Genomic DNA, 25,917 nt, shown 5'->3' with positions numbered 1-25,917 from the left:
ACAACTGCGGTTGCGAAAAGTGTACGGGAGAAGACCTCGGCGCTGTGCAAGCTGCCTGGTCGGGAGAGGAGAAAGTGCAGGGGTCTGGGCACAAATGAGTGAAAAGGAGACTAATTCTTCTTTTAAGGAAAATATAACCTTCTATATAAATAAATATATATAGTCTATTAATAGATAATATAATATCTATAGAGAAATATAAATTTATAAATATAATATCCCTTTTAAAGGAAAATATAGCCTTAGGGGTGTTTAAACTCTGTGCATACTGATGCAGCTTTCTGCAAACACGTGCAGTCTCTCATGGCACGTAACACCCAAATAAAAGCTTCTTCTACCCATTAAGGGTAAAAAAACTGATTTATCCAGGAGACACGTGGCAATTCTTAGCGCACCTGAAAGTTATGGAGAGCGGGGAGAAAAATAAATCAGACTTTGCTGCTAGCGAAGCCTTGGGCCAGTCTCCTGGTGCCCTCTGCTGCCAAATGCCTCCCAGCTGCTTGCGCAGCCAGACCGCGTTGGCATTGCAGGGAGCTCAGGCGATTATATTTGGCAAAAGCCTTCACCGTGTATCCTGCCCCACGGCAGGTAAAGCCTTTTAGTCTTTACATTGATTTTATGAAAAAAAAATTATGAAGAGGAGAAATTGGGTTGCAGGATTTTTATAGCAGCTGAATTTAAGACGCTGGGATCTCCAGAGGTGTCGTGGCAAAATTTCTTTTTTCTTCACAGCTCTGCTCTTCTCCGTGCCACTTATTTCAACTGAACAGTTTTGTCATTGGACCATCAGCATTTAATCTCACCTGAAGGGGAGCCTAAACAAAGAGCTCAGTGCAATAAATCTCCTGTTAAGAGCCTCTATAAGCTGTCAATGGCCATCTTACGTGTTCATATGAATGGTCTATTCATTCACCAAAAAACCCCAACCCGTTTTGCAGAAATAAATACCTTAAAAGAGCTAATTCAACACGAGACGTCAGCTCACCCTTTAACCCACCAGTGCCCAAATACCGACGTGTTCCACAGCAGCACAAACCCAAACCAGGCAGATGCTGAAATGCTGCATCAATATATGTGACAACCTTTGTATTCGGGACCTCCCCCTCTGTCTGCAACAACGCCTTCATTCAGGATTGCACGAAGTAGAAGGTTTCAGGTACATCAGTGTTCTCTTTCACACCACTTTGTCCTCCTCTTTGTTTCTGATACAAGATACCAATAACTTTGAGGACTTCTACGCACATATTGTGAGGGTACGAGATTTGGGCAGCAGTTGCCCTGACGTGTGCCCTGGAGAAGAGGCGGCAATCGATTGTTTCGTCCCCCTTTGTCGGTCTCACCTGTAGTTTTTCTGTTGTAGAACCATTCTGGGCTCCTTGGGTTCAAGTTATCACCTTTGTTTCTTAGTAGGTTCTTCAAATGCTATTCTTGACACTTGAGCATGAAATGGAACAATACCGACATACCTGCATTCCATTGACAGACTCGTGGCTGCGGGATTTCTGCAACAAACCCGACGGTAACGGTATGGCGTGAGACATGCTCCTTCAGCAAGCCTGTCTACAGCAGATATTGTATAAATCATGACATTTTTCTACTCTTTAAACTTCCAAGTTGGAGAATATTAGATAACTTTTAAGTCACTAAATTATGTCCTAAGCAAGTAACTTAATTTTTAGCCGACACCCTGTTTTCTGCTGCTCTGACCTCCAGCCTCTGCGTCACCTAATGCCTGCTACGGACATCGAGAGCTCACCATCAGAAATTAATTTCCTCTGTGAGGATTTCAAGAGTGGCCATTGAGTCTCACAGCTCTCCAGCTGCACATCGAGGCAACATGTGCTTAAAGACACTGGTTTTACCAACCTGATTTTGCAGGAAGTCTTCAGAAGTCGGGGAGGAAAGAATCACAAAGTGTATTTTATGCTCTTAATACATTTTTTTAATTGCAGTAACTTCTAAATTATTCACAAGTTTAACATCTTCACACATCTATGCTAGGATTGATATTTCATGATACAGGTGATCTGAAACCTGCTGAGGCCAGCGGAAAGAGGCAGGCAGGCTGCAATGTATTCTGAAGCAAGTACAGATAGAATAAGCTTAATTGACTTAGAACAACTCAAACATATCAGTCAGCCTTGACAACATTTGCACAGGAAAATCTGATTAAACATGAATAAAATGAACTTTGCTATTTAGTAGAAAAAGGGTACTGGACAACAAAAGTAAAACCTAACAAACAAACAAAATACATATGTAAAGCAACAGAAGCTAAAGTAGGACAAAGTCATGGAGTTGCTCATGTCCTCCAGTGGCTTCTCTGCTGTCAGTCTGCAGAGCAGCACGCTGTCCTTGCTTAAAAACACCAGCTACCTCGCTGCAAACCTGCGTGGAGTGGTGAGCCTGGAATTTCAGAAATTGGGTTGAAATTCAGCATTGACAGAAACAACTTCTCATTAGAGCCTCAACAACAGCATCGCTGTCTCACTCGTCTCTACGGGCTTCCTCACTGTCAGCTTTTCAAACACAGCGAACAGCACCTCGGCCTTGATGAGAGGCTGCCTGTGCACGGCAGCTCCCTCGGGAAGCTGCTGCAACGTCCCGGTGCCCTCACTGACAGACACATCGACTGGAAGCTGGTGTCACCCTGGAAAGTCACTTAGACATTCTTACAGATGGATTTATTTTTAATAATCAAAATAAACAAATGCCGTGTTGTGTTCAAAGTCAATGTTCATAAGGTCAGGAAGGTACATTCACCTTCCATATCCTGCCAGGATCTGGACTAAAAGTTGCTGAACTGTGTCAGTTTGCCTTTTCAAAATTTCCATTACAATAACTGATCATTCTGCTTTATTTTCTTGCTTTTCTCTTCAACATCTTTCAGCACATCTTGCAGTTTCTTAGAGTTCTGTGTCAAGAACGCAAAGCTTTCTTTGAAGTTGCCGGTCCCGTGCTCCCTACAGATATTCTCAAGCCCATCAAACCATTGCAAAATCTTCTCAAGCTCAGCCTGAACAGCCTTCTGCTCTTCCAGTTCTGCTCGCAGCGCCTGCCCAGCAGACGCCTCAGCCCTGTACTGCTGCTGCAGCTGATTGATCTCATCCTGAAGCGCCTGAAACTGTTCTTTGCTGTAGGGGTACTGCTCATGGACCTTGTCCTCGGGAAGGAGCACGTTCTTAGGGATGCTTAACACCAGCTGCAGAAGCACTTCTTCCATTTTACTGAAGAGTTTATCGAAGTGCGCCTTCATGAAGAGAAGAAATTTCTCCGTGCTTTTCCGGATTTGGAAGGGGCTGATTTTGCAGCCGGGAAACCCGTCCAGCTTCTTCAGGATTACACTCTCAACCACCAGCATCATTTCGAAGAGGTAGTCCTGGAACGCGATGTAGACCCGCAGCATGCACGTCTGGGGGGTGAAGCCAAAGAACTGCGCTTCGTAGGACATGGGATTGACCGACATGGTGGCGGAGGAAAGCCCGTAAGGAGAGAGAAACGCGGGCCCCGGGCGAGACGGGCCGTGCTGAGGGCGGGAAGGCCGGGCCCGGAGCTGAGGGGAAACCGCTCCCGCAGGGGGTTCAGCGCAGCCGCCGCCTCCCCCGCCGTTAACCCGAGGTACCGGGGTCGCTCCCCCCGCTCCGGCGCCGCAGGCCGAGGCCCCGTACCGGTACCAAGCCCCCACCGGCCGCTCACACAACCGTCACCGCTTCCCGCGTCGTTCGAACTCCCTCAGGAGAGCGGCATCGCCCGCAGCCAATCAGTGACCGCGAAGATAAACGCTCTGCCCAATCATCAAGAGATCCAGCTCGCGTGGGCGGGGAAACAGAGACGGGCAGGTCACCGCTCTCCCTGCTCTGTCAATGAGAGCGCGGAGCCGATTGGCTCCGTCGAGGGGAGGGGTTTGGCGTGGGCGATGCGCGCAGGCGCGGAGGCGTGGCGGAAGCGGAAGCGGCGCGGGGAGCGCTAAGATGGCGTACCAGACGTTCCGGCAGGAGTACCTGCAGGTGCCGCCCGTGACGCGGGCCTACACCACGGCCTGCGTCCTCACCACTGCTGCCGTGGTGAGTGGGGCTGCCCCGGCTCCGGAGGTCAGGGCACGGCCGGTGGTGGGGACGGCCGCCCGCAGCCTGAGGGGGCTGGGCGGGGGGTGCCCGAGGGGCTGAGGAGAGGAATGGGCTTGGGAGCCGTGGAGGGGGGTTCCCTCGGACGCTTTCCCCGCCGCGGGGCTGGGTCTCTTCTCCTCGGGGCCTTCTGAGCTGAGGGAATCCCCTGAAAGTGGCGCGTCCAGGGCCCCCGCGGCGAAACCCGGGGAGGAGCAACGCACAAGTCAGTAGTAACGGCGTGAGGGAGCTGGAGGGGGTATCGGGGCTGGCTTTTCCTAGAAAGCTTGGTTTGCTGACTGAGAACTCCTTGGGCTCTTTTTGGCACAAAGGGGTTACTTATTTGGGTGCGTAAAGCTTTTTCTTCGTGTATTGATTCCGTCAAATGTTCTCTTCTTTTTCAGCAATTAGAACTAATCACACCCTTTCAGCTGTATTTCAACCCTGAACTAATATTTAAACACTTTCAAGTAAGTGTTTTCTAAAGCATGAAAGGTCTTTAAGTAAACTGTAGAGTTTGCAAGTACTTGTCCTCTCAAACCGAGCGTTACAAATGCATGTGTCTTTTCATATTGAAGTTGTATTTTAGAATAGCTAATGAAGCTAGAGTGCTGATCACTGTATATTAGCATAGGTCTCAGATGCATTGACTGTGAAGGAGATTTCAGTTACATTGTCACTTGCTTTTGTATTTAGACAATAAAAATAAGCTGTCACGTTTAAAGTCTTTGTATTTGTCTTCTTTCCAGGTATGGAGGTTAATCACAAACTACTTATTCTTTGGACCGGTTGGCTTTAATTTTTTATTTAACATGATCTTTTTGTATCCTTCACCAAGTTTGTTTTCTTTGCTTGGAAAGCAGAGCTCCAGCCTACGGGCGTGTTGTTATATGCATATGTAGGCAAAGGTTCGGTTCTGCTCCGCTGTGAGGTTCCTGGGAGTTGAACAATGCTGACTTCACTGGTATCATGAACAGATGTCAGTGGGATTTCCTTCCTAAATTGTCTAGAATTCTGCTATTTATTTTTGTGTCATTAAGACTTTGTTGTACAAGTGTGATCCTTCAGTTTGGTTCTGACATACAGGAGAAAACTCCGAGTACCTTTTTTCTCCTGGGTCTGCCCTCTCTTTTGAGGCACCCAGAAAGAGCCAGTCGATGAAGTAAATTGATACAAAACTTACATCTAAGCTCGTGTGTAATCAAATCCTTTTCCTCTTGGAACTTTCTTTAAACTCATTTGCATTCAAATTTTCCTGACCTGCGACTTCAGATATCGTTACTGCCGAATGCTTGAAGAAGGCTCTTTTCGAGGTCGGACGGCAGATTTTGTATTTATGTTCCTTTTTGGAGGACTTTTAATGACTGTATCCTTTCTTTAACTCCCAACTGCTTTAGTGAAGCTAAAGATATGTGAATGAGAACTGAAACCATGGTGTTAAAATTGTTTTATTTCTTAAGTGATAATATATTTTGTTTGTTATACAAGGAATAACAGTATTTGTTTGAGCAGTTTTGAATGCTTTGTGACTGTTGCTGTTAAATACTGGGCTGGTCTTTCAGGCTTTTTACTGCTTGACGGGATTATGGAAGTGAGATGAAAGGGGACTGCTCAGGTGTGTGATCAAGCCCTGGTTGTCTAAGAGAAATGCTGTTGTTCCAGTGATTTCATGCTAAATTATACTTCAGTGGGATTATTTGTGCTGCAGATACCCTGAACCCTGCTCTAGGTTTTGAATTTGATTGACCGTAGGCTTGATTTACTTGAATCTGGGAAAGAGGTAGGAGTTGTAAGAAAAATGTGGGATTATAGGTCAAGCTGTCAAATTCTTCTCATGCTTGACCTCACAACGATTACTTGGTTAACTGTTTTCTTTAACTATCACAGCTTTTTGGCCTGTTTGTGAACTTGGTTTTCTTGGGTCAAGCATTCACAATAATGCTTGTGTATGTATGGAGCCGCAGGAATCCCTATGTCCGTATGAACTTTTTTGGTCTTCTCATCTTTCAAGCCCCATTTCTACCCTGGGTATTGATGGGCTTTTCGCTGCTCTTGGGGAACTCCATCATTGTGGATCTCCTGGGTAAGGAATTGCAAGAATCACAAGGATTTGTTCCTGCTAGTGTTCTACATAAAACAAAAAAATGTGGAAAAAGCAAAGGGCTAAACGCCTCTTCCTTAGTATTAGTCTGGTATAATGGTGCTATATTTACACCAGGCTTTTCTTGATTTCTAAACGCTGTAGCGTATTTTGTACTCTAACAAGGATGGGAAGACCTCTGATGCTTTGGCTTTTTACTGCTTGGAGTCAGCCCAGGTACATAATCTGATTGGGGGCGTCAGACTATTGAAGTAAAATAGCTTATATTACATTTTTTTATCAACTCTAAAGCCATGGTATCAGTATGTTTAATAATGACAGGTTTCCTTGTATTAATGGCTTGTGGCGTAAGTTAAGCTTTTCATCTAACGTCAGTGTGTTTCATTGTTTTTTGTATTTCTGTATCTCTTGTCATGTTTGCTATGAAAGAATCAATGTGCGGGGTTTTTTGTTTTTATTTTTTTTCTATTCCCTGAAAACTCTACTGAAGCATTTGGAAGTTGTAAAGGAGAAGTATTGAAAAATCACCATTTGACTTTTCTTTGTATACTAGGCATTGCTGTTGGGCATATATATTTTTTCTTAGAGGATGTCTTTCCCAATCAGCCGGGTGGCGGAAGGCTTCTGAGGACACCATCTGTCTTGTAAGTATTTGTGTGTGATTTGGAATGCCTGGAGAAAAAGTGCTCACATGGGAAACTGTTTATAATTTAGTCACATCAACTTCTGGCTAATTAGACAGTTTGAGACAGAATTGTGGTGTGTCTGTACTTGCTCTTTTATTTAAATCATGTGTTGCCAAACAAGGGAGGGGTGTCTTACAGATGTGTAAGTGGGAACTAACTTCTTGCGGAGAAGGGCTAAAGGGGTCTTTTAACCCTCGATTTCTTTGGAAACACTTTTAGTCTTTGCATCTTTAGTACCACCAACAGGCAAAACTCAGTTAGCGTGTCTCTTATTGAGGTGTGAGGAATAAGAAGAGTCCTGCTGTGTATGAACAGAGTGACTGAGGTATTAAATTTATCTAATGTTGTTTTCATCTGTAAATCACAATCTGTTTCACAACTTTGGCAAAAGACTTCAGTGTTTGCACTACTGAGTGGTGCTACTCCTACTTGGCTCCCTCTTGCGTAGAGGGCTGTAACCATCAGCAGCGCTGTACAGCAGCTTCGGTGAGAGAAGCTTGCCTAAACGATAGGGCAGCTGAGACACTGAAAGGTGAGCTCTGTGAGACTTTTAGAATTTTCTATAGCTGAACTGATTCTCTAGGTTTTTTTTTGAACTAGCCTCCAGGAGCCTGGGTAATTAAAACATCATAGTCAGACCCATGCATAGTTTAACTGGGTCATACCTGTTTGACTGGATAAGTACACTTATATTGATAGTTTATTTCTGCTCAGTATAGGCTTTGTCTTCAGCAAGAAATTGTACCAGGTAATGGCTGCAGGAATGGCTGTCCTGGGTCAGCTGTGCTGGTCACTTTTGTAGGCCTACACTAATCAGCTGCTCCGGCCAAGTTAGAAGGCTGTTTCTGGTGAGGCCTACCTTCATAAATGCAACTGTAGACAAATTGACTGTCCAGTTACACATGTGCAATAAGGATATATTTGAGATTTCCCATTTTAAGAGGGTGTTGGCACACAGCTGTGTGCAGGAGGAATCCTTCCTAAGGCTGTTGGAGCAATGTGTGCTGTCTCAGGAACTATTCCTCTGGAAAAAGCGTCAGCCTGCCATTTAAATCCTTTTACATGTCTGTGTTCAGAAGGCTGCTTATGATTCTTGTCTAGGTCTAGAATTGTGGAATTTTTTTTTTCCCTAGACGCTTTAATTTTCTTTGTCTTAGCCAAAATCCTGTAATACCCCTGGTATTTTCTTTTTTCCTGTTCTGAAAGCTTCCCTGAAATGGCCTGTCACTCGTTGTGAAGAGAAATAATCCCTTTAGGTATTCTAAGAACTACATTGTTAAACACACTTTACTTTTAAGATGTTTGAATATAATGATTGCTTGTATGCAGCTTGTGGGATTTTTTGTTTGTTTGTTTCAAAGAATCTACTACATTTTTGTTTCTGGATAAACAAATCTGTAGAGAGATCACCTCTAAAACTGGTTTTGAGAGTGGCAAAATAGCCCACGAGATCAAGCATCATCTTTATTATAAATAGGAAACCCAGGCCTCTAACGCTGTCTCAAATGGAGGCTTTTCTGTGGATTTCAAGAACGCCTGCATTCTGCCTGTGAGATTGAGATAATACTGCCTGTATCTGACTCTTACTTTGTCCCCTTCTCAGATGTGAAAAGCTCTTCAATATCCCATTCATGTTTTGCTCCCGTATCCTGTCCTGGGAGAACATGCTAGCTGTATGATATTCTGCCTTACCCTGGAGGTGGCATTTTAACATTCAGCTGAATCTCGTCAGTCTCGGTTGATTCAGGCACATGATTCTAGACCTTGTCCCAGATGGCTCCTAACTGGAGAGGAAGTGTGACTTGGATATAAACCACGAGTGCGTGGGCAGGCTGTTTCTGAGGGAGGATGCTCTGCATGTGCAGAATTTGAGCAGTCTTGGTCTTATTGTGAAACTTGTATTCTAAAGGGTTAAAAAATATCTGTTTTCTAGGAAAGCAATATTTGATACACCGGAAGATGATCCTAATTACAATCCCTTGCCAGAAGAACGACCGGGAGGATTTGCGTGGGGAGAAGGTCAGCGCCTTGGAGGATAATAAGTGTTGGTGCCAAAACCCAGCGACAACTGGGAGAGACTGACCTGAATGAAGTTCCATACTGGGGACTCTCTCATTCCCTATTGCAGAAAGGACACTTTTTAATAGCTCTATGGTTTTGAATACAAGCACTTTATGAAATGGCAGCCTAATACAAGACACTTCCAGGCTACCAGTATCTTTCCCAGTCAGGGAATTCATTTTACTCATAATGAAAATAATCCAGAGGAGCCAAAAACCTAAAACTGGAAACCATTTCCTGTCAACTTCAGTTACCAAGAGCATGAGTACTTGTTTAAAGTGATTTCTAAAGCATTTTTTCAAGTTATTTGATACAGGAAACTATATGGGAAACTTTACAGGGGACAAAACCAACTTTTTTGGTTTTAAGTCATTTTTTTATTCTTGTATAAAACAGCTACAAGATGGTTGAAAATGGAAGTCCCTATTTCAATGGCAAAGGGTTTTCCTTAATCTGAGATGCTATTGTCTCCAGTCTCGTTTGAATTGTAAGAAGTACAACATGTACCGTAATGCAGGCTTTTCATTTTGCCACTTGGGTTTCTGGAATGTGCCTCTGTGTGAACACACTTGCAGGCTGAGACTACTTTTTGATGGCTTTTTCCCCAAAGACTGTGTGTTGAGATGACCAGGTCTAAGTCTTACTGGCTTATTTAAATAGGTAGTTCTACAAAATCCATCCCTACACGTGCAAACTTCTAACGGTTATTAAGTGACTTGGAGCACCAGAGAAGAAGACTTGTCTGGAGTCAGAACTGCTCAAATATCTCAGACATGAGTTGAATAAAATGTCTTGTGGATCCTTTTTTGTTAATCCTTTGTATAATCCTGTAGTCTTGAAGCAGCTGGTGAAAAAGCAAGTCCCTGAAGAGCCAGTATTAATGCAAGCTTTTCCCACAAGTGTGTCTCGGAACTGCTAGGAAACACGATCATCCACTCAAGATGTTAAATTTGTGGTCTGTGTATGAAGTTTGTTGCAGGAGGAGCGAGTGTCCAACACAGGTCAGCGACACTGAGTGGGATTTAGCTTGAAGTTATGTTGACTATAAATATCTGTATGAGGAGCCACATAAAGAATTCAGAGCACAGTTCAGCTTGTCATGTTCAGTCACTCCTGAGGCGCTACAGACTGCTGGGTAGCTCTGTGCTGGTGATACCGTGATAAAAAGCGATCAAGTTGGAACTGCATCTTCCTTGTAAAGCTGGGAGGATAGGCTCACCCTTGACACACATGTGATCATCTTGTTTAGTCTCAGATTTTGCTGTTCTTAAAAACTGCCAACAGTTTTTTACCCTGTTTGTAGTTGAGGAGATGAAGGTGTTGGGATCTCATGGGGAAATGCTTTGTCTACAAGCAGTGTATTAGATTCTGATAAAATGCAGATACAGACTCACCAATTTTGTTTATCTGTTAAAGGTTATAAAAACTTAAGAGAGATTCCCCCCCCCCCCCCAAAAAAAAAAAAAAAGAAAAAAAACCAAAAAGCCCCCAACAACAAACAAACCCAAACCAATCTTTAAATCTTACTCTCTAGGAGTACAAAAAATGTTTTGGGTTCAGGATAGCTTATGAGGCAGGAGTTGGGTCAAACTTTTTTTTTAGTTCAGTGTTTAAGAGCCTCCTGGTAGTTGCTGGCAGAACGTCAAGGAGTGGGGATGAAGCTAAATGACAGCCCTGTGACTGAGAGAAAAGCTGTAAATCCGAAGCCCTACTGTAAAGGGGGCAAGGTGGTGTGCGCCTTCCTGAGGATCACCGCCTGTTGTAAGTCCTGTTGGTAAGACAGCTTGTCTGCCCTTGCTCGTCCAAAGCTGCCCTCCTCGCACGCTGCCTTGCACCCTGGTGCAGTATTTAGAATTGAAGTTCCCATAGCTCATAGAACGTCCTGAGCTGGAAGGGACCCGCAAGGACGGTCGAGTCCAACTCCGGGATCGTACTCTTCTCTCTACAGGGTGATGCCAGAGCATGTGTACCTGGGAAGAACGTGGAAGTGTTGCTTACTTGTACCCCGGGACAAAATGGGCTATTGCTGTCAGATTTGTGTCTGACCCGGTCTGTCATTGCTCTTGAAACCGTTCTCGGGCAGCCTGTCCCACACCGAACTGTGTTTAAATACCGGAGTCCCCTTGGGAGCGCGTGCCACCGGCCGCGCGTGACGTCACAGAGCGTGTGCGCGGCCAACTCGTAACGGGGAATGACCCCCGCCTGGCCGGAGCCTGCCTCTCCCGGTGCTCTCCGCCCGCGCTCCGCTCCGGCCGTGCCTTTCCCGCTGGCGGGGCGATCGGCGGCGGGCCCCTCGCCCCGGGAGCGCACCGAGGGGCTGCCGGTGCCCTGAGCCGCGCCCTCCGAGCGGCGCCGAGGCGGCCCCGGGACTACATCTCCCATGACGTCCCGGTGCGGGCAGCGAGTCGCGGATGACGCCGCGGCGGGGTGGCAGGCGGGCCCGGGGCGCGGCGGCGGCGGCGGGGCGGCGATGCGGGAGGGCGGCGAGGGGCCTCCGGCCAAGCGGCTGAAGGCGGCGCTGCCCCCGCCGCGCCCCGCCATGCTGCACTCCTCCCCGGCGCCGCGCCGCCGCCCGCCGCCCGCAGACTGCCAGCGCCGCCGCCTGCCCATCTCCCAGGCGCGGGGGCCGCTGCTCGGCCAGCTCCGCGGCCTCGACAGCGCCGTCCTCATCGGTGAGTCCGCCGGGACGGGACGGGACGGACCCGCCGCCGCCTGGCGGGTTTCCTCAGCGCCGGGCGCCTCCAGGCCCTCGGCGAGCAGGGCTTCCCCTCAGCGCCGCCCGGGCCTGGGTTTCGGAGCGGCGGCCGCTGGTGTCCCGGGAAGGGCAGCGGGTGGCCGGGCCGGGCCTCGGCGGGTGGCGCGGCGCGGCCTGCCGGGAGCTGCGCGGAAACCGTTGGGGTGCGACCCTGAAACGCGGCGCGTTAGGGATGGTTTTATCCTTGAGTTTTGGCTGGCTGAGGCAGCTGGTGACTTCACTTTTATGGGGAAGGCAAAAGTATTTTCCTCTCCCTTCTGTATGAGCCAGCAGTGCCCAGGGGGCCACGGCGGCCACCAGCCCCCGGGCTTGTGTCAGCACCTGTGTGGCCAGCAGGAGCCGGGCAGGGATGGGGCCCCTGTGCTCGGCCCTGGGGAGGCCCCACCTCGAATGCCGGGCTCAGGTTTGGGCCCCTCGGGACAAGAAGGGCCTTGAGGTGCTGGAGCGTGTCCAGAGAAGGGCAGCGGGGCTGGGGCAGGGTCTGGAGCACAAGTGTGCTGGGGGGCGGCTGAGGAAGCTGGGGGGGTTTAGCCTGGGGAAGAGGAGGCTGAGGGGAGCCCTTCTCGCTCTCTGCAGCTGCCTGAGAGGGGCTGGAGTGAGGGGGGGGCTGGTCTCTGCTCCCAAGTCACTAGTGATAGGATGAGAGGAAATGGCCTCAGGCTGCGTCGGGGAGGTTTAGGTTGGGTATTAGGAAAAATTTCTTCACCAAAAGAGTTGTCAAGCACCGGAACAGCTGCCCAGAGAGGTGGTGGAGTCACCAACGCTGGGGACGTTCAAAAAGTGTGTAGGCGTGGCATTTTGGAATATGGTTTAGGAGGCCTGGGGGTGTTGGGTTGATGGTTGGACTTGATGATCTTAGAGGTCTTTCCCAACTTTTATGGTACTATGATTCTGTTTCGCCATCTGCCTGGAGTTCAGTCAACTTAAAGCCAAATGGGAAAACCCTGCTCCTTGGAAAAAGTGTTTCCTCAGCTGCATTTTCAGTGGCATTCACTAATTTTATTATTTTTTCTCTCAGTCCAAACTAATAACCTTTTTGTCTGATCTTCAGGAGCTGAAGACATACAACTTCCCAGCTGGAAGTCTAAAGACTCAGCATTTCTTAGAATTAAATAAAAAATGCTTTGTATTTCACTCATATATATGAATGCTTAAAAAAAAAAAGTCATGGTAACTGATAGATGTGACTGCATTTATGTCCTTTCCTCTGTATAATCCTGAGATTGTCACTATTGCTTGCTAAATGGACACTATTAACATGCCACTTAAAATTTTGCAGCTGTGGAGTGAGCGTATTTAATAATATGCCTGATGCTATTTCCAGGCTGCAGCTGCAGTGCTTATAACTTGGCCTTCTGACTCTTCTCTGCCTGGTGGTCATCTTTCTGAATTTCTTGTGCTTCTTCCTCCTTCCCTTGTGCTTTGTGCTGTTGCTGCCTTGCAAGGATTGAGAGTGCAGGGCTCTTTTTCCCAGAGCCTCACGCTCTTTCATGTAGAGCAATTCTTGTAACAGGCTGGTAGGAAGCTGAGATCTGATTTGAGTTACAGGTGTGTTTTAAGCTGTAATAAAATGTGCAGGAAAGTGACAGTGATGCTGAAAACATTCTCTGCTCTTCCATGCACATTGCACTTCAGGGCAGTTTCACTTGCAGTCCCTCTAAGCACTGCGATTGGTGCCGCTTTATACTGTGCCCAGTAAGTCATGCTTTTTGTTGTCGATGCCATGGTGAGGACCGATGTAGCTGTCTGCGCTTTTGCTGATTGCCGTCTTTTGTAGAAGGGTCTATGCAGAGTATGTGTCAGAAATACACCTGGGGGAAGATGGGATAGTGTTTGTGTGTTGTGGGATAGTGCCGCCTGGCTGGAGAACACGTTCACCTCTTGAGAGCCTGAAGGGACCGTCTCTGATTTCGGGAAGGGACAGAGGAAGACTTGCTGGCTTAGTGCCCAGCGTGCTCCTCTAAGAGAGTCTCAAACCGTAACTTGGTACTTGCTGTTGTGACAAAAGCTTTGCTTTAATTTGCTTACAACTTTACTTTGAAACTCCCTAGTGTGTAGTATAAATATATGCATAAAACCAAATCAGTGTCTATTCCTTGCTCTGCATGATTATCTTATGTTGGCTGTGTTGTGCAACAAACACTTCATATCCAGACAGACTGGAATATGTGTCTAAACCAGAGTGTGGCTGGAGGGAGCCTGGGTGAAAGGGGTTTTGTGGAAGAGTGGTCGAGTGACTAGAGCAAGGCGTTGGGTTCTGTCCCTGGCCTGCTGCTACTTTACATGTGATTTTGGGCAAGTTGTCTGACCTCTTCCTGTCTTCAGCCTCCTCATCCTGAAACATGATTAAAAGTTAACATAAAAAAATCAGTTGGGACCTTTCATGTGAAGATGCTGTAAAAGGGAAAAACTCTATTTTTCAATGTTTTTTAGGAGAAACGGGCTCAGGGAAGACCACTCAGCTCCCTCAGTACCTCTATGAAGCAGGAATTGGCCGCCAAGGCATCATTGCTGTGACCCAGCCTCGCAGAGTAGCAGCTATATCCTTAGCGACCAGAGTCTCGGATGAGAAGAAGACAGAGCTGGGGAAACTGGTAGGTTGCTTTACAAAGTCTTTAGAGAGTTGGTTTAGTACTGCAGTGCCAGTGGGACAGTATGAGGGCTTAGTGGGTAAAGTGAAAAACAGCCACAGGGGTAACAGGTAGTCTTCATTTAATAATATGCCTGAGTGGGAAAAATGGCTTTTAACTGCTTCTGGGGCTCGGGGTGGGGCATGTTTGTCTCTGGTACCCTGCTTCTTGATTATTATCTGTGTTCCTCTAATTGAAAAGATAGCAGTTGATGAATAAAACAAAACTAAATTCTTTTATATAATAAATAGTTTTTACAAAACTAAAATAAATACTTAAAAAGTATTGTGCTCTCTTCCATTCCTTCCTGTATCGGAAGTCACCGTCAGGGAGAACAGAGCGCTGAATCTGCACAGCAGATCTGTAAATCTGTGGGGGAAAAGTGGAGGAGAAAGTCTTTGGAGAGCATGGAGTAGTTTCTATCAGGGGAGGAAGGAAAGGAAACTTGGAGCATTTGTGATGAACTTCTAGTTGGGAAAAATCTAATTGGGATACAGTGTTGGGAGCTTCCTTTAGGCAGATTATTAGATTTGCAAGACTGACTGCTCACAGACTGCAAAGGCACTGTTAGCTTTCCAGAGTCCCTCTGGAGTCCTGGTCGGCTTTGCCTGATGCGCTGGGCAGAGGGCTTTGTAGTCCTTCTGTGTGGTACGATGGCAATGAGGAACTCAAGTAACTTTGTGCTTGTGCTTTCTGTAATGATCTCTTCCCTAGGTTGGCTATACCGTACGCTTCGATGATCTTACATCTGATGAAACTAGAATCAAGTTTTTAACAGATGGAATGCTGCTTCGCGAAGCTATTGGGGACCCTATGCTGCGGAAGTACAGCGTTGTCATCCTGGATGAAGCCCATGAGAGGACGATCCATACTGATGTACTCTTTGGAGTGGTGAAAGCTGCACAAAAGAAACGAAAGGAACTGGGCAAACTGCCACTGAAAGTATGTGAACCTAGGGTGGCAGCAAAGGGCAGGGGTGGGGCTTGGACCCTGGGAAATATGAATATCTCCTGGGGTTTCCCAAAGTGCTTGAAATTTCAGCCTTGATTATTTTCCTGTTCCTAAAAAGCCCCTTAAAATCTGAATAGAACTTGCGATGTATGGGCCTGATATGACACATCTGAATGAGGTATCTGGTCACCTCCATGTTGCCTTTTTTCATAAGATCCCCTTGGGTGTGAGCTATAGACTAGACATGTCGTTTGGGGCAGGTTTGGTACTGTTGCTGAGAGCACCCTGGATACAGAAGCTCTCTGATACGACAGCTGTATGACATGCTCACACTGGGGAAGGAGATTGCACACGTGTGTCAGGTGCACAAGAATTTATGTTAGTATGTGATGGAGTGTGTGAGAGCGTGTTGGTTTTGATGGGGAGGGCATGTTGGGGGCTGGTAGGGTCCTAGCACTGTGTCGTTCAACAGACTGTTGTGCAGCCTAGCTTTGTGGGTGCGCGGGTCTGCTTATTAAATGTTGGAAGAGAATTTTAACACGTGTTCGCTCATTTTATCATACCACCCTGTTAAGCTTGTGTGATACTGCAGCTGATGGCTTTAACAAGGAAAGATCACTCTCTTCTCTCCCGAACTCTGTGCTTTTTGCTGTTCTGAGCATATATCTCTGTCTCAAGAAGCTACTTTTGGCTGGTCCTGACTAGTAAGTATCCTGCTGGGTCTAAACGGCAGAGCTAACCTATCTTGTCCTCACATGGAAGGTGGTCGTCATGTCAGCTACGATGGATGTTGACCAGTTCTCCCAGTACTTCAATGGAGCTCCTGTTCTCTATTTAGAAGGCCGGCAACATCCAATTCAGATCTTTTACACCAAACAGCCTCAGAGTGATTACCTCCAAGCAGCACTGGTGTCAGTCTTCCAAATCCACCAGGTATGGCGGTCTTTCAGGTTTGCGCCTCCCCGGGGCCATGGATTGTTGGTTGGAGGGGTTCACAGGTTTCTGTGGCAGAAGGCGTGGCTCGAGCTTGATGTTGCCAAATCAGAGATGCCCCTGAGGTGCTCCACTGCATCCTGTGGGAAAAATGGATAGCTGGGGAGTGTGCTGGGATAGTGAGTTGGTTTGGCTCAAGGGAGGGCTTGACAAATGCTGATGTTACTCCAAAATTGGAATGAAAGGTTGGAAGTGGTCAACTGTAAAGAGCCCTGGCTTGTGGTGGGAAATCCAGGCATAAGCTAACAGTAGTGTGAAGATGATTCTAATTTACTGGCAAAGTGTAACTGCAGAGCAAGTAGAGATCTATTAAAATAACAGCTCATAGGCATTGTGTGACTAAATGTTTGAATGCAAAACTGCCAGATGGTTAAATCATTTAATTAAACTGTTAATTACCCTGCATCTAAAGCTTTGAAGATGCTGCTGTTGTTAGGATTTTGGGACTTGTACATCAAGGCTGGAGTTGAAAGGAGACTGCTAAGTGAAGATCTCCGATGTCAATTCATACCTAATATCCAAATGTTCTTCTCGCCTCAGTTTTCCATGTTTACTGGCTTGTACCTGGGTGCTTGCTGGCTCTCTTGTTTGCATGTCCTGGACAGTTATTTAATGAATTAGACATGTGACTTTAAATTATTCTTTCATCCCACTAAGACTCACTCCTGCAAAATGCAGTTTATTCTTCAACTCTGGTGAATCCATTGGGAACTTCAGGCTGTTGCACACGTTGCACAGCGTGTGCGTCTCTTCTTTCTTCCTTACCTGCTTTGCTGACTTGCTGGCCGAACAGCGTCTCATTACAATCTCAGTTATCCCTCTCTGTCCAAAGCATCTTAACTTCTCACTTGCTTTTTCCTCTGGCTCCAGGAAGCACCTTCTTCTCAGGACATCCTGGTGTTTCTGACTGGTCAGGAAGAAATTGAAGCAATGACCAAAACCTGTCGAGACATTGCCAAACATCTCCCTGACGGCTGCCCGCAGATGATGGTGATGCCTCTTTATGCTTCTCTGCCCTACTCTCAACAGCTCCGCGTCTTTCAGGCTGCCCCCAAGGTGAGGCGATATGATGGGTAAACAGGATGGGTTTGTCTGTTTGTTTGCATGAGTATTTGGAAGAAACGTGGAATTCAGGGGGTTAAAGTGGTCTGCACTGGTAGTAGGTAGTAGTCTCCACTGTCCACTGACTTTAGGCTGAATGGTTCCAGTGTGATATAAGACAATGCAGCTGGGATGGTATTAACAGATACATGGGATAAGTCATCTGGGATCATACAAAGAAGGAAGGCTTAGGGGGAGTGAAAAGGGCAGAGGAATTAAAGTTTGCCCCATTTCGTAGGAATTTTATGTCCATGTCACAAAAAAACCTACAGCAGTTAATGGGCCAGCCAAATACTAAGAAAGCTAAAAACCTGGGCGTGTTCGGCAGGGCTGTGAGAAAAGGAAATTGTGTGGCCTTAGGCCCTTTTGTACCTCTTCAGCAGATAAATGAGTTCAGGTCTTGTGCTTGTGCCAGAAATTAAATCAAAATTATTTAAAGGCATCTTGATAACACCTGCCCTGGGTGGTGTATTTTGTTGCAAGAACTGTAAGCACATCCTTTAGAAACTAATTAGGAATTAGAGATGATCATACTTTACAAGAGCTGGCATAACAAGCATGGTGGTCATAGTGTGCTGCAATGGTGTGTAAGCTTAGCCAGTGCTGGCCAAAAGTAGTAGTGTTTCTTCATTGCAGCTAATCAAAAATGGCTTTTGACTGGCTTTGGTTTGCTCTTCTTTCCAGGGCTGTCGCAAAGTGATCCTCTCCACCAACATCGCAGAAACGTCCATCACCATTGCGGGAATAAAATACGTTGTGGACACAGGCATGGTGAAAGCAAAGAAGTACAGCCCTGGTGAGGAATTCTAAGCAATGATATAGAGATTGTTTTCTGTTTTGTAGAAGTTATTTGAGGCAATGAGCCCCACTGAGAGCTGATTTAAAACACCCTTTGCACTGGCTAAATTAATGTCCTAGGTTTTAGGTGTGGGTCTGGGGGGGCTTTTCTTGAGCACCAGCAATGCAGAGGTAAAAATCTGTCAAATGAATCTTCGCTTCATGGACACAGTGCATGACAATTATCTTTGCTTGAGGGTGCTAAACCAAGTGAAGTCTGAGCAGGGTGGCAGACCCTGGGATTTTTTGTTGTTAATCCTACAAAGTTATGTTTTTCAAAGCTGCGTGTTACGCAGACGTTGACTGAAGTGATGCTTTTCCATACACAGAAATTGGTCTGGAAGTGTTGGCCGTCCAGCGGGTGTCGAAGGCCCAGGCTTGGCAACGAACAGGGAGAGCGGGGCGAGAGGACAGTGGGGTCTGTTACCGGCTCTACACAGAGGATGAGTTTGAGAAGTTTGACAAAATGACAATACCCGAGATACAGAGGTGAGAAAAGAACCCTGATACCATCACACTTCTTGCCACACCTCTTTAATGGGATGTTACAGATGGAGCTGTGTAAAGAACTGAACAGCAAAACTGGATCTAGGGTCTGACAGGTTGACTTTTAAGAAAAAATGAAATCTGGAGACTAAACAGAAAAACTAGGAAGCGTTTGCTCAGGGTGGACTTGTGGGCTCTGAGTCTCCAAACAGGCATGGGCAATAGTTCTCTTGACTTTCCTCCAAATCTTGGACTTGCCTCCTACCCTTTCTGGTTTAGGAAGTAAGGCTTCACCAGCCAGCGTTGGACTAGTCTCTGTCAAGTTGCAGCATGGTTCTGAGGACTCCATCTCAGCTTACAGGCAAATAAAAGAAAAAAAAGAAAAAAAAATTGAAAAGAAGAGAACAATCTCAGTTGTTTTTTCTGCCTATGCAGGTGTAATTTGGCCAGCGTGATGCTTCATCTCCTGGCCCTGAGAATTCCCAACGTGCTCACCTTTGACTTCATGTCCAAACCGTCTCCTGGTAAGTGGTTACAGAGGCAGCCTTGGAAAACATTGACAAATGAGTCACTGAGGAATTGCTTAAAAGGAATGTCTTCAGGACAGCCAGAGAAGATAGAGTATGGAAAGTCAGGGCTGTGAAAGGGAGCTGCTCTCTCTGCTGCATCTTCTCCTGGTGTTCCAGAAGTCTCAGGCTCATTCACTGCTCATTGCTTTGCTCACCCTGTCGGAGCAACCATGGTTATGGCAGAGACCTGGGGAGTCCAGCTTCCAAACAGGGAGCAGTTTTGAGTCATAAAGAACACAAAAGTGGGCCTTAACTGCCAAGGAAAGCCACAGAGAATCTCATGCAACTCCTGCTCAAAGCTAGGATGGCAGCTTTAGTTTTGCCTCTGTTTTTGCTACTTAAATTGGTAAAGGTGATTGTTCTACTGGATAGACGGGGATAAACCACAGTTTGGGGCACTAATTTCTCTAAACAGAAAGTACTTGTCCCTCTGGCCAAGGGAAGTAGGTAGTGATGGTAACCAGCTGGTCCTTCACATCTCTGCCAGTGTCAGCCAGGCCTCACAGCCTGAACCTTCTTGTTTGGCAGATGCTATTCAGGCAGCGATTGAGCAGCTGGACCTGTTGGGAGCTGTGGAGCGAAAGGAAGATCAGCTTGTCCTAACCCCCCTGGGAAGGAAGATGGCAGCCTTTCCACTGGATCCAAAGCTCTCTAAAGTAAAAACTATGGAAAAACTAGCTAATTTTTATCTTGTGTTTGCTTCCGAGCACCATTGGCATTTCTCTTTCAAACTCCTTAAACGAAGTGTAGAATTTGGGGTCACTGCAGCCATAGTAGTATATTTCCAGTATGTTAATGAAGCATAGCTTTATTTCCAGCAGCTGTGCTGATTTGCTTGTCATTTGTTCTTTAATTCAGGGAGATTTTCTAAAAGATAATTTATTTCCTCTGGCACCTCTGAAACGGAAACAATCCCTTGCAATTTCCGGGATTGCTGGTAGCACTGTTCAGCAGTTTCACAAAGTGTCTGATGCTGCAGTTGGTTTTAGTCGTCATGTTTGTACTGTATATGAACCAGTTAGTCTCATGAAAGAGCATGACAGTTGCTCTTAAAGGTGACTGGTGGGCCCACAAGAAGATTTACAGTTGTCTCTAGGCCCAAATACTTATGAAATTGTCCTAAACAATGCTTGCTACAGTTCGTGGGCTGCCAGTGAGCAAAAAAGCCTGCCCATCTGAAGTGGATTTGGTCAACCAAAAATGAGTTTTGCTTTGTGATTTGCAGACCATCCTCCTGTCCCCCAAGTTCCACTGTACAGAAGAGATCCTGACCATCGTGTCGCTGTTATCAGTGGACAGTGTCCTTTACAACCCCCCAGCCCGGCGGGATGAAGTGCAATCCGTCAGGAAGAAATTCATCTCCAGTGAAGGGGATCATCTTACCCTGCTCAGCGTGTACAGGGCCTTCAAAAATGTCAGTGGCAATAAGGTAGGATGCCCTGAGGACACCTGTGCTGTCTAGGCTCATGGTAGCGAGGAGCTTTTTTGGTGTAGAGCAGAGTGACATCCGCATCCTTCACGGCGGATGCAATACGCCTCCTTCCAAAGGAATGAGAAGAGAGGACTTACTCCTCCTGCACAGTTGGGTAATTGGGGAACGTTGGTCAAGTGCCACAGGTTCCCCCAGAAGGCTGTAGCAAAGCTGATTATCAAAAGCTTCACAGAATCGTAGAATCATTTAGGTTGGAAAAGACTGTTATGATCATCGAGTCCAACCGTTAACCTAACACTGCCAAGTCTGCCACTAACCCATGTCCCTGAGCACCACATCTACACGTCTTCTAAATACCTCCAGGGATGGTGCCTCAGCCCCTTCCCTGGGCAGCCTATTCCAATGCCTGACAACTCTCTTGGTGAAGAAATTTTTCCTAATATTGAACCTAAACCTCCCCTGATGCAGCTTGAGGCCATTTCGTCTCATCCTGTCACTAGTGACTTGGGAGAAGAGACCAGCACCCACCTCACTACAGCCTCCTTTCAGGTAGTTGCAGAGAGTGATAAGTTCTCCCCTCAGCCTCTTCTCCAGGCTAAACCCCCCCAGCTCCCTCAGCCATGAGGCCAATTCTGTAATCAGAGCCAGGTCTCTTCCTTCCCTGGCTCCAACAGGAAGCAGCAGGAGTGGGAGAGTATTGAGACTTGCTGATGAATACCCTAGACATGCTGTTTGGCAGGATTCATTGCAGAAACACTGAGCATATTTACAAGCAGATTTTGGTTTATCCTACCCTATAAACTACTCAGTTCGATTTGTAGATCTGTAGACTCGTGTACCCTGCAGCATCTGTCATTCGCACATAAGTTGTTTTCACCACCTGTGGGATAACAAGTGCTGTTTTGCAGCACTTGGTGACCTTGCAGAGCAATTCCGCGTGGGAAGAGAAAACAGCATATTGTTTCTTGGAACTGTGGGAGTGTCTGTAGACAGAGGGGAGTAATAGGGAGAAATATGACAAGGAAATGGGTTAGCACCTTTACTCTGAGGAAGATTGTGTGTTTGGAGGATTCTGCTTTTCATGGTATCCGAAGACTGTTGTGCGTCTTGGGTGAAGAAACAGCCCCTTCTAACTCCTGGTGTCTCTGCTGCAGGAATGGTGCAAAGAGAACTTTGTCAACAGCAGGAACATGATGCTTGTGTCAGACGTCAGAGCCCAGCTCAGGGACATTTGTGTAAAGGTAACTTGTTGCCATACTGTATTTCTCCATTTCATCTGTCTCTATGTTTCTGTTTGTCCCCAAGCTGATTTTGCTGTGCCCCAGGTCCCAGGAGTGAGAAAATGTGGGTTTGTTTTCAGTCTCCCATGAATAGGCAAGTAAAATTCCTGGCTCTGCAGCTGCATCCCAAAATCTCAGAGCTGTGGAGCTCAGTGGGTCAAGGAGAGCTGAAGGGAGAAGAGGAGCTCTGGGAAGGCTCCTCAGCTCAAGGACAGTTTTTCCTAATGGATTTTGCTGCTCTAGTGTAGATGTGACTGTGCTATGTGCGCCACGGAGTGGCGTCAGCCTCAGCAGCCCGTGCTGGCTGGCTTCTTCACGGAGTCAGGCGTTCAGTTTAACAGCAGCTTTCACATCAGCACTGTTCCTGCGGTCGCAGAGCATAAGGCACAGCATGGGAGCTGCTGCTGAATTGCTTGCATGACAGCGTGACATGGGAGCCACCTTTTGGCACCCCTGTCCTGCTGCAAATGCTAGTTGGCCTAAAACTCACTCCCGGGAGACTCTCAATCCATTTTGCAGCTCATCTTTTGTTTGCTATAGTTTGGATTAGCCTAACATCCAGCTGAGCTGAATTCCTAGCAGTCCTTTTGTATTTCCCACGCTAGCAGGATTTCTGACACAATATTGCCCGATCTGGGAAACCCACTAAAACAGGGCTGTGTTTCCCTACAAGGGTGCGCATACACCCTTGCTTACTCTTGTGTCTCCTGCTGCTGAACAGCTGTCGATGCCAATCGAGTCCTCCCGCTCAGACACTGGAAACATCCGCCGCTGCCTGGCTCACAGCCTCTTCATGAACGCCGCGGAGCTGCAGCCCGACGGCACCTACAGCACCGTGGACTCTCACCAGTTAGTGGCCATCCACCCCTCCTCTGTGCTCTTCCACTGCAAGCCAGCCTGCGTGGTTTACAACGGGCTGCTCCACACCAACAAGTGCTACATGCGGGACCTGTGCGTGGTGGATGCGGACTGGCTGTACGATGCAGCGCCCGACTATTTCCGCAGGAAGCTCCGAACGGCCAAGAACTGACCTGTGGGTCTGGGACCAACAGGTCCAGGGTTTTTAGGCTCACCCTAAAAGACTATTCTTTGTTTTGTAATGAATGTGTGGGAGCAGTAGAGCTTTGCCTTGCAATTCAGGTAAAAACCTTGGAGGAAAATGGCTTGTCCATGAGAGCCAGACTTCACAAGTCTCTGTGGCTTAGAACAATTATCCTTTTTAACAGTTAATCTGTAAAAGAGGAACGTAATGTGTACTCTGTGTGCATGTGTACGTGTGTGTGATAAATCTGTACCGGGAGGGAAAGGGAAGCTGGTATCAGATTCCAGTTTTTAACACTTACTGAAGTTAAACAGGCTTGTATATGCAGAAGTGAAATCCTAAGAGCTCTTCTGAGCTGACTGGGTATTTTTGATGATTGTGCTTGTATCCTTAGCAGGTTTTATTGGGAAAAAAAAGAGAAAAAAAATTTTAAATGCCATTACAGGGGAAAAAAATGCCTTTTTTAACTATTTCTAGAAGGGAGGTGCTACTGTCTTTTACCTCATCAAACACTTTTCTGCCTGCATGTCATGTTCACTGTCTTACTTGGGACCATACGATGGCCAGTAATGGGAATGCCTGCTTGGACAAGGCCTTCACTGCTTGCATCTGAGCCTCAGGGGCTGGCAGTGGTTTCTCGGGGACGCTGTCGAGCTGCCTGGGTGTTTGGCCTCATCTTTGTTCACCCTTTTGCTGTTAGGGTATGTGGTTCCTCAGCAAATGCTTCTGGCTTTTCTGACTCTTGTCCGTGCACTTCTAGCTCTGGGGTTGGCACACCATCCACAACAGCTAGTCAGGCCAACTTGAGGAACACTCAGCAAAATGAGAACAAGGATGTGGTTTAGAGATCGGACTCCTTTAAAGGTCCTTTATTCACCAAACATTTGTCTTCTGCTCCGACACCAGTGCTTCTTCCCCGCTCTGCTCCCCCGACCCTGTCCCAGTTATACTTCGGTTTTCCATTAGGAGTTTGGAGCTTGACATTGTCAAGAAGCACACATCTACCATTAGTATCTGTTACTTGTTTTTTCTTCTGTATTCCCTTGGCATCTACCCGTCTCTTTTTTTTCCTGTTGGGGAAAAGTGGCAATACCAAACTTAATTGTCTTTTTAAATTCCAGAATTAAGAAACTAGTGCCACTCCAAAGGGAAAAACTGTTCTTTCATGTGAAGGTGACTGGATTTATTCCATTATCACTGTGTGTTGGTGGGGGGAAAAATATAAGTAGTTTTTAAATGATATCTAAGTACTTCTAAAATAACCTCTCTGCGAGAGGTAACTTTCAGTTTCAACAGAGTCTGTTGGCATAGTGTTGTAGTAATTTATACAGATTTTTGGATGAGTTGAACTAAAGTGGGTTTAGGTATCTGAAAGGTGAAAGGGTGGGAGAGGAAGCTGTTCCGCACATGCCATGTCACTGTGTGATATAGAGGGGTGAGCTTACACGGGCTGTAATGGGATTGTGGTGGTCAGACCTTGAGTCCTTTAAACAGCAACTTTAAAAAAAAGCTTATAACACATCAATAGGGCTGCTCAGGGACGCAGCCGTATTGGCTATCGGCAAGCCCTTATTCGCGCCATTTGCTTGGGGAAAGCTGCTGGCTTCGCTTGTCATCTGTGGGCACAGGCTGCACTTGCCATGTAATAATTTGCCCATTCTGGTTACACACATCACGGTTACACAACACACTGTAGTATGCCTTTTCTTTGGGCTCCAGTATTGGCTTGCCTTGGTTTTCTTTTTGAAAAGTGGGGCAAACACCTCTTTTGTTCTTTTTTTCTTACCTTTTTATTTAAACTGGAATGTCACTTGTGCTGATCTGCAAATTGCTGTCTCCTGAAGAATGTCAGTAGGTACCCGGCGTACCTGGAACGGTCTCACCTGTCAGCCCGTTCCTAGGAAGGGTGATACTGAATGTCGGCAGGGGTGCAGTGCGAACAGACACACATCCCTTTGTTGTGCCTCTTTGCGATCTTGTTCTTTGGTGGTGTGAAAAGAAAAGAAAAAAAAAAGAAAAGGTGAGTGGGGCATGGGCAAAACTTGACACTTTTTGTACCTGTGACCAGGTGCAGATTTGGATTGGTGTTCCAAGCGCAGGCAGCTATTTCAGTTGTTCTCACTCACACAAATTGCAGGGATTCTCAGAGCGCTGCGTGTGTTTCTTGGTTTTACAGACTCAGCATCCGTAGGGGAAAATGGAGTATAAGCACATTTTGTTTGGGCAGTCTTGACAGTCTGTTTAAGGGAGGGGATGGGTGTTTGTTTAGAAGTAATTTGTTGTATTTTTCCCAAAATAAAGAAGTTATGGCAAAAATCCAAGTCCTGGGTGTTGTTATGTGAGACACGAAGGCTGTGTGGGTGAAAGAAATGATCGTAGGACATTCAGGTGCAAGTCCCAGCGTTTTCAGCTCTTGTGGGAGCATCTTCATTTTCAGCAGCCTCAGGTATCCATGCGCGGGTGTTGCGGGCGTTGGGGCGGGTCAGTGGGTCTGCGCTCCGCGTGCGGAGCCGGCCCGTCGCTGCCCGTGCGGTGCTCGAACACCGGGCTGGAGCGGGGAGCCCTTCGACGGGCGATGCCCATGGGACGGGGTGCTGTCGCTGCTCCCTGCTGAAGCCTCCCATGAGCAGCAACGGGCCTTTTGTGCCTCTACTCAACGGAGGGCAATACCGCCCGCTTTTAGCCAAAGGGAACGCGTTATGCCAGGGAACAGTTTTGCCTTGGTCAATCTTCCTTCTAAAACATTTATTGCTAAAGGGGGAAAAAAAAAAATTATTTATTTGTGAGTAAACTACTGAGGTCTTGCCAGAAGGCTGCCTCTTCTAACACCGGGCGGGCAAAGCTTTCACCACGCATGCTGCTGCCCCTCGTTGCAGTCGAGAGGGAAGCA

The 25,917-nt window shown here is 46.8% G+C and overlaps 3 protein-coding genes across 3 annotated transcripts; 2 read left to right on the top strand and 1 right to left on the bottom strand.

Annotated features, from left to right (window-relative positions):
• Positions 1-2,054: 2,054 nt before the first annotated feature.
• Positions 2,055-3,736, bottom strand: MIS12 (MIS12 kinetochore complex component). The gene has a single exon (XM_075113378.1). The coding sequence runs from the start codon at positions 3,464-3,466 to the stop codon at positions 2,834-2,836; it is 633 nt and encodes a 210-aa protein (XP_074969479.1). The 5' UTR covers positions 3,467-3,736; the 3' UTR covers positions 2,055-2,833.
• Positions 3,737-3,870: 134 nt separating this feature from the next.
• Positions 3,871-9,750, top strand: DERL2 (derlin 2). The gene is made up of 7 exons (XM_075113377.1): positions 3,871-4,064; positions 4,508-4,573; positions 4,853-4,926; positions 5,376-5,469; positions 5,991-6,186; positions 6,758-6,848; positions 8,824-9,750. The coding sequence occupies exons 1-7, from the start codon at positions 3,972-3,974 to the stop codon at positions 8,927-8,929; spliced, it is 720 nt and encodes a 239-aa protein (XP_074969478.1). The 5' UTR covers positions 3,871-3,971; the 3' UTR covers positions 8,930-9,750.
• A 1,510-nt stretch (positions 9,751-11,260) lies between these two features.
• On the top strand, positions 11,261-25,340 carry DHX33 (DEAH-box helicase 33). Its single transcript, XM_075113375.1, has 12 exons — positions 11,261-11,623; positions 14,140-14,300; positions 15,051-15,278; positions 16,050-16,220; positions 17,151-17,336; positions 18,066-18,177; positions 18,548-18,707; positions 19,140-19,228; positions 19,802-19,929; positions 20,499-20,702; positions 21,860-21,946; positions 22,707-25,340. The coding sequence occupies exons 1-12, from the start codon at positions 11,332-11,334 to the stop codon at positions 23,013-23,015; spliced, it is 2,127 nt and encodes a 708-aa protein (XP_074969476.1). The 5' UTR covers positions 11,261-11,331; the 3' UTR covers positions 23,016-25,340.
• The last annotated feature ends 577 nt before the right edge of the window (positions 25,341-25,917 follow it).

The sequence above is a fragment of the Phalacrocorax aristotelis genome, chromosome 18 (genome assembly GCF_949628215.1).
Source record: "Phalacrocorax aristotelis chromosome 18, bGulAri2.1, whole genome shotgun sequence".
Classification (NCBI taxonomy): Eukaryota; Metazoa; Chordata; class Aves; order Suliformes; family Phalacrocoracidae; genus Phalacrocorax; species Phalacrocorax aristotelis.
Note: the sequence above shows the minus strand (reverse complement) of the source record. Positions and strands in the feature narration are given on the sequence as shown.